This window comes from Ptychodera flava, chromosome 8 (genome assembly GCF_041260155.1).
Source record: "Ptychodera flava strain L36383 chromosome 8, AS_Pfla_20210202, whole genome shotgun sequence".
Classification (NCBI taxonomy): Eukaryota; Metazoa; Hemichordata; class Enteropneusta; family Ptychoderidae; genus Ptychodera; species Ptychodera flava.
In genome coordinates, this window is record NC_091935.1 from 29,713,307 (window position 1) to 29,727,166 (window position 13,860).

The 13,860-nt window shown below is 36.5% G+C and overlaps 1 protein-coding gene and 1 non-coding gene across 2 annotated transcripts; both read right to left on the reverse strand.

Moving 5' to 3' along the window:
- Window positions 1–1,987: 1,987 nt before the first annotated feature.
- On the reverse strand, window positions 1,988–12,281 carry LOC139138988 (hydroxysteroid dehydrogenase-like protein 2). Its single transcript, XM_070707662.1, has 7 exons — window positions 12,122–12,281; window positions 8,061–8,224; window positions 7,257–7,470; window positions 6,769–6,872; window positions 5,310–5,411; window positions 4,133–4,330; window positions 1,988–2,789 (listed from the first exon to the last, which is right to left on the reverse strand). The coding sequence occupies exons 1-7, from the start codon at window positions 12,136–12,138 to the stop codon at window positions 2,707–2,709; spliced, it is 882 nt and encodes a 293-aa protein (XP_070563763.1). The 5' UTR covers window positions 12,139–12,281; the 3' UTR covers window positions 1,988–2,706.
- A 1,344-nt stretch (window positions 12,282–13,625) lies between these two features.
- Window positions 13,626–13,790, reverse strand: LOC139139555 (U1 spliceosomal RNA). The gene has a single exon (XR_011553809.1). It is a non-coding gene; the product is annotated as a U1 spliceosomal RNA (small nuclear RNA).
- Between the last annotated feature and the right edge of the window lie 70 nt (window positions 13,791–13,860).

Genomic DNA, 13,860 nt, shown 5'->3' on the forward strand with positions numbered 1-13,860 from the left:
AAAGACGGTGAGAAAACATTTCATTACATTGAGCCTCTTTTGTTTGTGACGTACATTTCAGCTTTAATATGATTATTGACTGGTAAGTTGTGTGCATGTTGACACATACAGCTTTAATATATCATCACTGTATTCCTTGTATTTCACACTGATGCCTTTGTCAGGCACGGAACAAGTTATTTTCCAGTTACATTGTAAACAGCTGTCTTCAGGATCTTTGGTTTTATCATACAGGTTTCATGTCCCGAGTCACTTTCAATACGTTGCATAGAACATTTTCATCGACTGATATTTACATGATCATGGCATGTTAACCTATCAATAGGGGAAGACTGCATTAACTTGCATGGTACCTGAAACCCGAGTCCTTGCCTGACCAACTCGGGTGACAAACAGAAGACTTTTAATCCCTCAAGGTGTCAAAGTTCCATTGTTATGTTTATCTAATCCAGCTGGTGCCATTGTAGTGCCATTGTAGGAAAGGCAGGTCTGTGAAATTGATCCTCATAGGGAAGTAGGGTATTCCTAAGTTTATGGAGCCTTCCCATAATGTAGCGATGTGCAAAAGTGGTGATTTGTGCATTCCAAAGTAAGGGGCCATGGATAATTAAAATACATGCACAGTATACGTAACTTATGCGTTTAGGGGGAGGGGGTTTGGCTGTGTTTCGATTACCATGCGCAAAATTCGCACTACAAGTTTTCATATCGCAATATCTCACTACATGTTTTTATTTATCGCAAAATATCGCTACATTGTTTTTGTCGTGTACCAGGCCAGTACGGCACCGGCGCTACACCAGCATTGTTTTGACATACATGGAATCAGTACACAAGTAAAATAGCGTAACAATCATTTTGGATACACTGTTTCATTTCATTCTATCGGTTGCGTCATTATTGAGTTGGCACTGAACAGAGATTGATTTTTAGAGGGTATGTTTGGGGAGGGGGGGTTTGATAGCGTATGCATGATTTCATAACGACGTAATAACCGATTACTGGTATGCATGCAGATACAGAATGAGACTTTGTTTGATTTTCGCACTTTCAAACTTCATTTAAGGGAGGGGGTTGAAGCCAAACGCAGTAGATTTTGTTTACCGTGCGCATGTTTTAATTATCCATGGCCCCAGATACTAGTCTATAATCATTGACCATTGAAACCAGTGTGCTGGGGTGCAAGGGTCATGGTCAATGTTGATCTACACATCTACAGGGGAGGGCGACTGAGTCAATGATGGAAGAATAGGGAGATTGGTAAAAATGGATAGAAATGCAACACTACATTTTGTGAAAGACATTTATTTGTGATAGTAGATGTAGTTTTGAAGTTATATGTATATTTTGTAAATTGAAAAAACTATAAAATTAAAAAATAAAGATTATTGTGTAATTCAAATAAAATTATTAAAGCATACATCCCTGAGTCACTGCCAAGGTCATTCCTTGGGCAACATATGCCCGGCAATGTTCAATGTTCCAATCTTTCCTGACTATATCAAGAATGTATGGGATTTTGAGATCAAAAACACCTTTTTGCAGGTAACATTTTCCCGATACCGGTAAATCATTTTCATATATCATTTTACACCTAATGTTTATGATACCACTGATGACTGATCATTTGATATTTTCAAAAATCATGGGTGGCTGATCAGTTTTCAAGAAATTTTCAAAGAGTTTTCAAGAGTAATTCATAGTCCTGGACTTTCCACGAGCATAGAGAGCACACTATGGGTTATTAATCCACAGTCCCTTCTGTGGAGGGACTTAATAATACTTTCATTTGCCTGAGACTGCTGGAAAGGTGTACATTTTCCATGAGTTAGTTAATAGTTTCTCCATAATACTGACTGCTGTGTGAAACCCTATCATGGTACATACCTGAGAACTGATGTACAAATCTGAATATGCTGGTCCGTTGTTCTACATGGTACATTTACTGTGTTTACTGTTACGATTAAAATTTAATGCCTTCTGAGAGTATATTTCTCAAAAATTTTAATCCTGCAATAAACCTAAACTAACTGATCAGAAGTACAATGTACAGGTCAACAGGTTCTTTTTTTCTGTTTTCATATCAAGTCATTATACAACCCCTCGTCACTGGGTGAATCTCACAGTTAATGCAAATGGAACATAAAAACAGTACAGATATGTTCAAAAAATTGACATCAACTCACAGTCTCAAAGTGAATCTGATCAAATGCGCAGTGCATGAAAACCTTGAACAAGATACATTTCAAAGACATCTATCCTTTGAATGGCCATTTGAATTTCAATAGAGGTATCATTTTTATCATCATTGTCATCAGCTCATAAGTAAATGGAGACATTTCAACAACGCTACATATAATTATTTCCTTTCTCCAATCATTTTGTAGGCTGAACAAAATTTACAATTTTGACTGGAGACTGTAGGAATCCTTTAAGATGTTCTGCACAATTCTGAGTTTCACAATGCACTCATAGATTGGTCTAATGAAATCTGATTCTTGTATTTGCGGAATTCATCATGAAGTCTGATTCCACTTTTGTTGCTGTAGTATGCGTTTCTCTTGAATTTTGGGGAAATTTTGTCCACATCTCTTTTTCATACAGCTTTTTGATGATCTCATCCTGTACTATTGTAATATTTAGTTGATAAGTTCAAATTCATATGTTTTTTATGGAGGCTGCATCAGCAGGCATGGTTACAGTAGACTAGAGTTTGGATGACCTCGCCATAATTCTGGAACGTTCTTCCTCTGTATACTCCAGAAAGAAATCTGAAGCCAAGGGCATTCCTACAGGTGAATTAAGAGGAAACAAAACATATTAAAGATGAAAATACCGATGTGTTTCTCTTTTTTTTGCTTCAAAAGCTGAAAGCTCATTGTGCAAGTTTCTTGTTTGTGGATAACTTTAACTTGGCAAAAAGCAGACTTGTTTTGTTGCCATATCAATGGGACACATTCTTTAATAACCCATTAACAACTATGGTTTGACCTAAATCCATTGTTATTAATGGCGATTGTGGACCTGTCTACGGGGAAGTCAGGTGAACAGGTAGAAGATTGATCATTTCTTGATTGCACTAACAATTGGAATCAGAGGCACAAATTGAGAGAACTTGTATGACAACCCTGGCAATCATAACGGTCTAAATTGCTAAGCAATGGTTGCTGTAGTTCAATTAAAAACGCAGGTAGTTGTGCTTTTATTTGTTTGCAACTTCTAAATGTAACCGGATAAACACCACAGCATCAGAGGAAAGATTTTTCCAGAATACTGATAACCTTCTTTACAGCACAACGACAGCTGTACAATGAAGGGTCAGTGACTCAAAATCAACCGGTATGAAGGTACAGCTTCCAAAATATGTTTTTTCACATTTACTCATTGCCAAACCCTGAGGCTGAGATTGGGCTATTTCTATTTTAAGATTTCATAGAAAAAAAGCATGGCTGAATTCATGCTATTCTCATTTCGTAAAAAAAAGCAGAACTTTCACTGTAATCATGCTGTCTTCTTCTCTTGGCTACAAAGAACATTCTTTTGGCTTCAAATGAAATATAACTGCGACCCTGGGGACAGTTTTTGGTAACGAGTCACGTGATATGATCTCTGCTTTAGTGCTCACTGAGGCTTCATTCAATGCCTTACAAAAGCTATATTAGTTGGAGATCTCATTTGATGACTGAGGTACAATATGTGCAGTCAGTTATTCACTGTGCCCTCTAGCATGCTGAATTTATGAACTCTCTGAGTTAATTTGGAAGTTTCTGGAAATTTCTCTGAGTTGGCCTTTGATCTATCTAGTCATAAAGTTTCTTGACTTTTAAATCAGCACTATGCAAACTACTACTAGTAAATGGCACACTGCTGAAATTTATGCAAGGTCCGTCTAACAGGCTTGATAGGTGGTTTCATCAATGAACAATAGCTATAAATTTGATGATTTTTTTTACATTTGTTCCACAGAGCATATATTTTCTTCTCTCTGTTTCTGTATGTTGAAATACATTGGATTATCATTTAAGCATGGCCAATTGAGTAATAACATTGTTAACAAATGAATTACAGTCCAGACTGAGATGCAGTTGCTAACAAAAACATTGGACAATATCATACACTTCTTTGCCCTTACCTGGCTCAACAGCATATTTTTCAAAGTCAGTCACTCCACATTTTTTCAAGACGTGTTCATCGACGCAGAAATTGCCAGTGAACTCCCTGCTATTGCTAGTTAGTATTGCATAGGCGGCGTCAGCCATGATGTCGGGTGTGCGAGACATTCTGTTTAAATCTTCGCCCCCAAGCATTGAAACGGCTGCCGTTTTTATTGCTGCAAAGAACATAACATAACAAAACATCCCTTCAAATGATCCGCTCTGGTATGCCCTTGTTTTTTAATATCAGGAGATTGGACCACTATGTTTGGAACTCGGGGAGACAATTCCTGATTTTCGAATTGTGAGCTCTCGCAAGATTTAACATTGTGCGCAGGCACATTGCATGTGGTTTTCGTATTTTGGAGCAGACGGTAGGACAAGCTTTTTACTACTGATCACAATTATATACAGTGGTTGTTAGGGATATGCCAGAGTTTCAGTGTGCAGTATGGGATTGCAAATCGCATACCCATAAGCTCCGAAATTTGGAAAAGTACCCATGGATGCGTGGGGTTACTTTCCATCCAGACAGACACAAACAGTTTGATATCTGTTTCTCAAATCTTGAACCAGCTACTTTGGCGAGCAAATCTGATACAATGCAATGCAGAAGGTTCCTTGAACCCTTTTCCTGCCAAGTTCATATTTCACCGTCAGTTGGTCTTGGTCTATTCCCCAAAGCATGTTAAGATATGCAGTATTCAGCTTGTCAACTCAGCCTGTACATATGTAGACTGCGTTGTTATTTGTTGATAAATGAATTACACTCAGTGGATCCAGCATAGAATTCAAATGTCAACAATTACAGTGAAATTTGCAAGTATAAATGCTGTGTTGACAAGCTAAATTGTGGGCATTTCAAACATGCTGGAGGGAACTTGTAATTGACATTGAAAGTGGCAGTAGTGAAAAAAGTTGCAGCCTTTACTATCTGGTGAAATAAATGTGAGTACCAAAAAAAAGGCACACAGTTTTACGACAAAATCCTATTAGGATGGTTTTTGATGTGATCAATTGTTTTCATTGTAGTTCATAGAAATTATGATATTTATGAATAAAAATAACTGTAATATCACTGCTATGTACGGAAAACACTGAGGCCTTTTTCACTTTTCTGGGAAACACTGGTAAATTATGGTAAAAACTTCTTACTTGTCAGCGGCCAGAGTGCATTGACTGCGATTCCATCGGCTTTAAACTCTTCTGCCATTCCTAGAACACACATGGACATTCCATACTTCGCCATGGTGTATGCTGGAAGAAGAAATGGCATAAAAAATAACTCTTCTGCATTATAACACCTCTTTCTGATGATAAATATGCAACCTGAATGCAACTAGATGATTGTGTAATTATTACGAATCCATATGTGATCTTAAGTTGCTACTAATGGAGCCATGCAGGCCTGGTTGTGTTGCTCTCTTTACATTGTCACAGAAGAAAAACAATTGAAATTTGCTAGTTCTGTAATGAAAAACATCTCTTTGCAAGCCCTTCAATGAAAGTTCATATCATGCCTCACAACCACACAACATTTTTCATTACTTACATCATAATTGGTAGTGAATTGGAATTATGAAATTTATATTCCAATATACCTTCATGAAAGACAAATAAAGCCATTCATATAGCATATAATATTGGCTCAAATCATAATGAGTTGTACAGTTTATTTTTAGTCTTTTGTCTAATCAAATAGTCAGTTTCAGTACAGGTCAAAAAATGAAGTTCATTTTTTTTAATTTGAGCTTGAAGCCTATAACCAAACAGAACCACTGAATTTTCCTTCTAGAACTTCTGCCATGATCTGAGACTGGCCGTTACACATGCACAGATCACGTATTTGATTACACTTTTATCAAATGGAACAGCATGTGTCAATCATGATCAAGTTGTACTATATTTCTTCCATGCGCAACGAAACACTGTTTAAAACAAAGGTTGGCAGCCCCTCTGTTCTGTATGTCAAACTGTATTGACGTCATAAAGTTGGTAAACAAGTATTGCCTTTTCTGAGATAGATAAGAGCAAGTGATATGGCAACAACTTGTGAAGGATAGTGTACATTCCTTAATATGTTTTGTTATACACTGTAACTCACTATGATTGGCACTCATGAGAGAACTAGACAGTAGTCAGTGTAGCTCAAGCATTGTTGATTACAAGTACATGATGGCATACGCTGCTTCGGTATCTCAATCTCTGCTTTTAGTTCCAAAGGGCTTTTTATGCCACATACACATGACATCAAATGTCCCGAGGGGCCGGGGATGGAATTCGACGTATTTTTTGTCGGAGACTATGAGATAAATTGATATTTTTTGAGACTAACAAGATGGTGTCTCCTAACACCAATATTAGTTAATATAATGTTGTCCTCTTTCCAGTCAAAACAGAAAGATAAGATGGAGCCGGGATCCAATAATGCACGTTTTGCATGTAGAAGATATCTCGAGATTTGGTCACTTTTACATAAATATGATGTATAATACCTGATTAGTTTACATTGATCCTCCCACACACTGACATGGACAGATCATTGGAATTGATCTTACCAAACACTGATGTGGAAAGACCACCAGAAGTAAAATTGACATAAACTGATTCTTACCGACATGGTTGGCAAACCAGGTTGGTTTCAGATTAAGTGGAGGGCTAATGTTCAAGATATGTGGATTCTCTGCATTCAGTAAATGTGGCAAACATAATTTAGACCTGTGAGTAAAAGGTAAAAAAGATTAATAACACAGCACATGTTTAAAAGGCTCCAGACACATACAGATTCATAGATTTCAAAAACATCATGTAAACAAAGTGGGAATAAAAACTTTATTATTAAATTCGAGATTACAGATTTTAGATTACTTACAGTTGCAATTATGCTTTGATGTGAATATTTGTTAATATGATTTAAAGATAACGGCCTTTGTAACATGCTGTGGTAAATAATATTAACTTTAATCAGGAAATACACAACCATTAAACAAAAAAATCCATAAAACACACAAATCAAACATTTGATACACACTGTAATTGACAAATCAAACACAGCAATACTGTATCCATGACAGCAATAATCTTGTTTATATCTCTACTTACGTCAGAAATGTTCCCCTGGTGTTGATATCCATCATGAGATCGTATCGCTTCATCTCTGTGCTCAGAGTACCTGTTGTGCTAATGGCACTAGCATTGTTGACTAAAATATCGATGCCTCCGAACCTTTCAACCGCCGCATCCACAGCGGCTTGAATCTGAGACTCATTGCGGACATCCACGATGCACGGTAGACATCTTCCTCCGGCGTCTTCAACTGATGTAAAGAAAAAGACCAAGAAATGTTAATCATCAAACTTCAAAATGAAAATGAAAATGAATTCTAATTGAACCTGGTATGGTGTGGTTTTGTTCTGGAGAATATCGCATGTTTGATAATATGTGTGTGCAATTACATCATCCCTACATCTGATCATCAAAACTGTATAGAACTTGATAAACAAACAACTAAACAAAGAAACAGGCCAAAAAACAAGGAGAAATATAAATATCTTTCATGAATGTTGGAATATGATTAGGTAATATTTTATAGGAAAAAAATTATATATTTTATATGATGTATAACAAAAGAATTTTTTTCATTTTTTGATCCATCATTTATAGCGGGATTGTACCAAAGCTGATTTGATACACACTGTAATTGACAAAATTACAGATGAACATCAGTAGAAGACATTGATGTTGGTAAAGCTTTAAAATATAATATAAAGATAGGATTTGTGAAGTGAACAGGTGTATGTTAGCTTTGTTTGCACAATAAGAATGTAGAAATGACGTTAACATCTGAAAAACAAACAATTTTAGAGTTGAAATATTGGTGAGTGCCTACATGCCCTTTTTACGTACTTTCTTTTGCAGCTGTATAGATTGTGCCTGGCAGTTTGGGGTGTGGTTTATCAGTCTTTGCAGCAATGACTACGTTAGCACCATCCCTTGCTGCTTTCAGCGCGATGCCTTTACCAATACCACGGCTGGCACCGGTGATGAACAAAGTCTTTCCTGCTAGCTTTCTGGAAACAGTACAGGTTAAAAAAAAGAGAAAGATGTAAAACCAACATAAACATTCACTTTTAAATATGAGTTCAATGTGACAAACATGCAGTATGCTCATTTCTGTTGGACTCAACTAAAATATATTTGACACACTTTAAAGTTATATGGCTTGCAAATGTAAAACGAAGAGTACTCTCAAGATAAGATAGTATTTCTGTTCAGTGTGTCATTTTTCTGCAGGGCTGATGATGGAGGTCCTCTGCACTATTATGGTCAGTTCAAAATAACTATAGGTTATCAGGTCTGTGCATCACTCATTACCGGTATGTTACAGTTGGAGTACAAGAAACCTGCGTAATGGTTTAATGTGAGACAGCTGAGACCGCTGTTCCTGTTTTGTGTAAATCCACATAGACTGAAGCAGATTATTCATGTTTCATTCTGTCTACGTCTATCATAGACAGACTGAAGAGGCACTGCCACTGCTGTCTACGATTTTATTGAGTATATATGGGATCTGTTTTGCGTATTGATGAATGAATTCAGCCTCTTCTGGCCATACTGAATCTTCTTGTCAAACCATCTCTACAATAACACACCTCAAAACTCTCCGCTTAGATGCGGATCATTAAAAATGTAACATTTCATTAAAAAAAAGTATTTACATATTAGAATTATTGATAAGGAGTTATTTAGGAAGTTGAGAAGGTTTTCACCGCAACTTGCTTGATGCATTCATTCAGCTTTTTCATTATCGTCTGTACTTTTTTTAACAGAATACCATGAATTTCTGGCACTTTAATATCAGAGACCATGGCGCATACTCTTTGAGTTTAAACCCTAGCTTCTCGTCGAGCATCAGTTTTGTACCAGGCATTTTGATGTCACATAGATCTAATACTAACCAAAAATAAGAGCAAAATGTGTTGAAAAACCACCCATTTAAAATATAGGATCTATCGACAAAAGTTATTATTCAACACAATCTCTTGTGGTGATGAGTTACTTAGTAATAAGTATGCACTGTCCTTCCAACTCTGAAAAAGATCAAAGTGATACTAGCTAAAAAGGGGGAAAAATACTGTGAAACTCGCCCACCAGAGTCAAAGTTCTGGTTGTGACATAACGTGAAACCAGAGAATCTTTGAAGTTTTAATGAACTACCGGGCTGACAGATTATATGCATTTCATTTCACAAGAAGGCTTCGATTACGCTATCTAATGGGTAAATACATGCGTTACTCTAAGTTCCTAGTTTGATTGATTTACTGCAATTTTTGATGGCGCCACATGTACACACCAATGATATTTCGTTTGTCATAGCTTTCTGGTAAATTGACATCAAGGCACAATCCTGGCTGGGCACATGCTTACGGTACTATTAACACCTCTCTGATTATGTACTGTTTTGTAGTAGTAGTGGTACATGTATTAAGTATGTCTTGCAATATTCAAATAAAATATACGAATGATGAAACAGGGTTGTATGAATGATAATGATGATAACCCTGGGCAGCAGCTATCCAGGGAACTAACATGTAGGAGGGGATCAATTCAAGAGAAGCCATACAGTTGCTTACAGTTACGACATACTGCCAGTGACGAAGATCAAAAGAGTAATTTCCTGCGGCTCTGAGTTTCATTTGTCTTCTCAGGGTTCTCCAACGGGTGATTTTGAGGGATGGGGCACCCCTCTGTATTTCAAAGCAAGCTATTCATATGTTAAAAACCGTACAAAAGAATCATATCACAGGAATTGAATAGCACCTTGACATATTAGCATCGTACGCTCTACTCACTGCTAGACCAGATAATTGTTATTTTTTCTCTTGATGTCCCTAGAAGTTAACAATGGACATTAATCCCAGATCTTAACTGGTTCAAAGGGAAGTTACTTTCAGTAAGACTACATTTTCTTTCATTCTGTTACAATTGTTATATAATAACTTGAAAGCATACAGCAGAATCATGTAGTTGCCATAACATTATACAAATTATGTACTGGAAAGATGAACATTTTACATTCAGTTTATACTCGACACCAGACTAAAGCAGGCTAACAGGCCCTGTGCCATCAAGCAAGCAAGCAATAAACAATATTATTAGTATACTTAACTCTAAATCTTAACATTTGAACTCTTAATCCTGATGGGCACAGCCCCTTCTGTGATGATGAAATTTGACAACTATAACCACTCTACCTGTACTTGTCAACTAAATTGAGTAACTGTTCGGGAAAATATGAATAAGCCAAAACAAAGCCATTTTATTCATAATCTGTTCTACATAAACTTGACCCTAATATACATGAAAATCAAATGAGAACAATAATTGCCATATTCACAGAAAAGCATTGGCAGTTCATTAAGAGTACTAAAAGCTTCAAACAGATGACCCAAAAATTACAAAACAAACAAAGAATAACAAAATGCATACAAAACTCTAAGTTTTGTAAATTGCTCACTGCTGTCAGTAATTCTGCCTTATATCCTCATCATAATCCCTTTTTATTAGTTTTAATTTTCACATCAATTGTCCCATGGATGTTAAATACCAGCTTGCAAAATAATTCTTTATTTTATTTCAAACAAACAGGACTAGAATATGCCTCAGGGATGGATTTTCTGAATCTCAAATTTTTACAGTTCCTTTCTGGTCTACCTTGTGGTGGCTCATTTTAAAGCTCTTGGAGAGAGAAAAATGTTTACCACTTTAGGTTTTCGAAAATCAAAATTTTATTTTGTCCCCATACAGTTAACACAGGGATGACGGCCATTTAGATTTTGAAGTATCAGTACATTGTCGTTTATTTGTTTTATGCAGTACCAAAATTTGTAAAATGACCCCTGATTTTTAAATAAAAGAACTGTTAAAAGTTTCATTGAGGAAATTGGAGCAAAAGATAAGTCTTTCACTTTATAGGTGCATGCATAAATACGAATTATAATTACCATGTCAAATTCACAAAACCCACTGTGTTTGAGTAATTGTTCATGAGTACAGAAGAGTTTCTTGAATATTTAATTAAAACATATGGGAGAAAGTTCCATCAAAAAAGTTATACAGAAATGATCATCAATAAGATGATATGCATGTAACAGCAGGATACCTTAAAAAGTTAGTGCCCTATGAAATGATAATCAAAAATACCTAACGTAAAAAGAATTTGGATTATGGAATATACTCTTTCATCTTTTTTAGGGTTTCACAGGAAAACCCAGTGTTACACTAATACTATAGTACAATGCATTTGATAAATGTTGACTTTGTATCAGCATTTGAATGTCATGCATTTTGGCATAACTGAACTTCAGTGCACTGCACCGTATATGCTTCAATAATTCACCTCCAAGGCTACTTGTGACAGCCTTATAGGAATGGAACATGGAATCAAAGGTGATGGTTATCATTATACTACCATGGAGATTCAGGGGCTTCATAAACTAAACATTGCCAAGTCTTTTTTGATTAATTTTGTCACTCCCTGATTTGCGTATCAGGTAAACTTGAACCAATTGTAGATTTGTTAATTGCCCAACTCATGGGCTAAAATCAAACTGTCCAAATTTAAATTTTTCGCAGAAAAAAGCAAAAGCCAAAACTTTCACTGTATTCATGCAGCCTTCTTTTCTTCGCTATGCTACAAAGAACATATTTTTGCTTCAAATAAAATGTAGCCTCAACTCTGGGGACCGTTTTTGATAATGAGTCATGTGGTATGATTTGTGCTGTAGTTCTTACTGGGGTCCCATAACTAACCATAGCTCTACATTCAAAGCTGTGTGAGTCAGGTTCTCTTATATGGGAGTACCGGTAGTACTGACTCAATCGAAGAACAAATTTGTGAGCAAAATCATTTCGTCGCGCTGATATAGAGCAAAGACAGAGACTGTGAAATATATCCAAATGCCTACCCAGTATTTTCAGCCATCGTTCAGATCTTGCACGCAAAACAACAGGAGTAGAACATGAAGCGGCTGAAGTATTGCATGCAACTAGCTGGCCCTCGCAATTAAGTTGAACTTTGAACTTTGAACCAGCTCATCGTCAACTTGATGAGCAAAGTCCAAACTCCAGCTCGGCGGCTAGAGAAACAGGTAATTGACCGAGCCTAGGTCATCTTCCGGTAAATCTGTTTTTTCAATGGATTATGGGACGCTGATAGTCAAGGAAAAGGTACGACTGTTTTACACGCGCTACATCACACCACAGGGGGCTCTTACTCCTTGTTTATTTGTGTCTGTGTTTGTTTGTGTATGTGTTTGTGTTTGTTTATTTGCTATTTTTAATAAAATAACAGCGAAAAGCTATTTTGTTTATATTTGTAAATAAAGAGCAGTTTATTTATTTATTTATTTGTTTGTTTGTTGATATGTATTTCCGATGGTTAGGCATAGGGTTAGGGTTAGGCTTAAGTTAGGGTTAGGGTTAGGGCTAGGGTTAGGCTTACCCTAACCTCTTTATTGACAAAACAAAACAGCTTTTCGCTGTTATTTTATAAAAATAACAAATAAACAAACACATACACATACACATACACACAAACAAACACAGACACAAATAAACAAGGAGTAAGAGCCCCCTGTGGCTACATGTACTCTGAAGAGTGGTGGCGCTCTAGATACAAGAAGCCTGCCACTGCTCCACGCACTAAAATTTTGCTTTTCATCACTCCCAGAACGTATCGGAGAAGTCTGAATTTTTTGCTGTAATGCAAGGGATAATCGTACTTGAAAAAAAAAAAGAACAATAAAAAAGGAAATATTTTATCCCGATGTATAAAGTATTGTGCACTATTTATAAGTAACAGTACACTTTTAACATTTTTTTGAACATTTTGGACATTTTTTACTGAAAAAAGACCAAGGTCAAAACACAAAACGATAATAGTGCGGCTTAAGATACCAAAAGACTTACATGTCTCTTGTCATGACGTTGAAAGAAGACCTCTCTTATGGATTATAGTCAATTGTAATTTATAAGGAAAAACAAGAAAAGACAGACAAAAAAAAATTAAGAAAAAAATAAAAAAAAGACCGGCACCCGAAAGAAAGAAAGACAAGGTCAACCAGAATGACATGTATCTAAAGTAAAAATGTCGATCAGACCATGGAACTCTCTTTTTTAGGTCCATGACCAGACACAGCCTACACAGCCAAATCTTTCCATTTCTAAAAATAAGTTTGACATAGTACCCTACCTTTCAGAAATCATAAATTCTAACTTTTTGATGTATTTAATATCATCTTTAATTTTACGCCAACCGCATAAAACCACAGATACTCAAACAAGCAATAAATTCCAGCAGTCGAAGCTGCTATCCCATACATCTTGAAATCCTGTGAAAAGTTTCCACGAGAGTGAGGACATTTAAGATGTGATTGCATATTGGTGTAAACCTGTTTTTTAATTCATTATCAGGGGATAGCGCGAACGCAGTCCCCCACTACCAGAAATTATGCACCCGAGTCACCCACATTTGGGGTGATCGCAAGGGTCAACCCGCCCGGAGTGCAATGGACAGGCCTCGCCCTGGAGGAACCGCCTACGTGATCACGGTTAACCTCTGTGCCAGGTAAGTATGCAGTTGTAGGGCTTCATTTGGTTTATGTACGAAGGGTAGCAAACATTGACTACGGTTTCACGGTGAGTT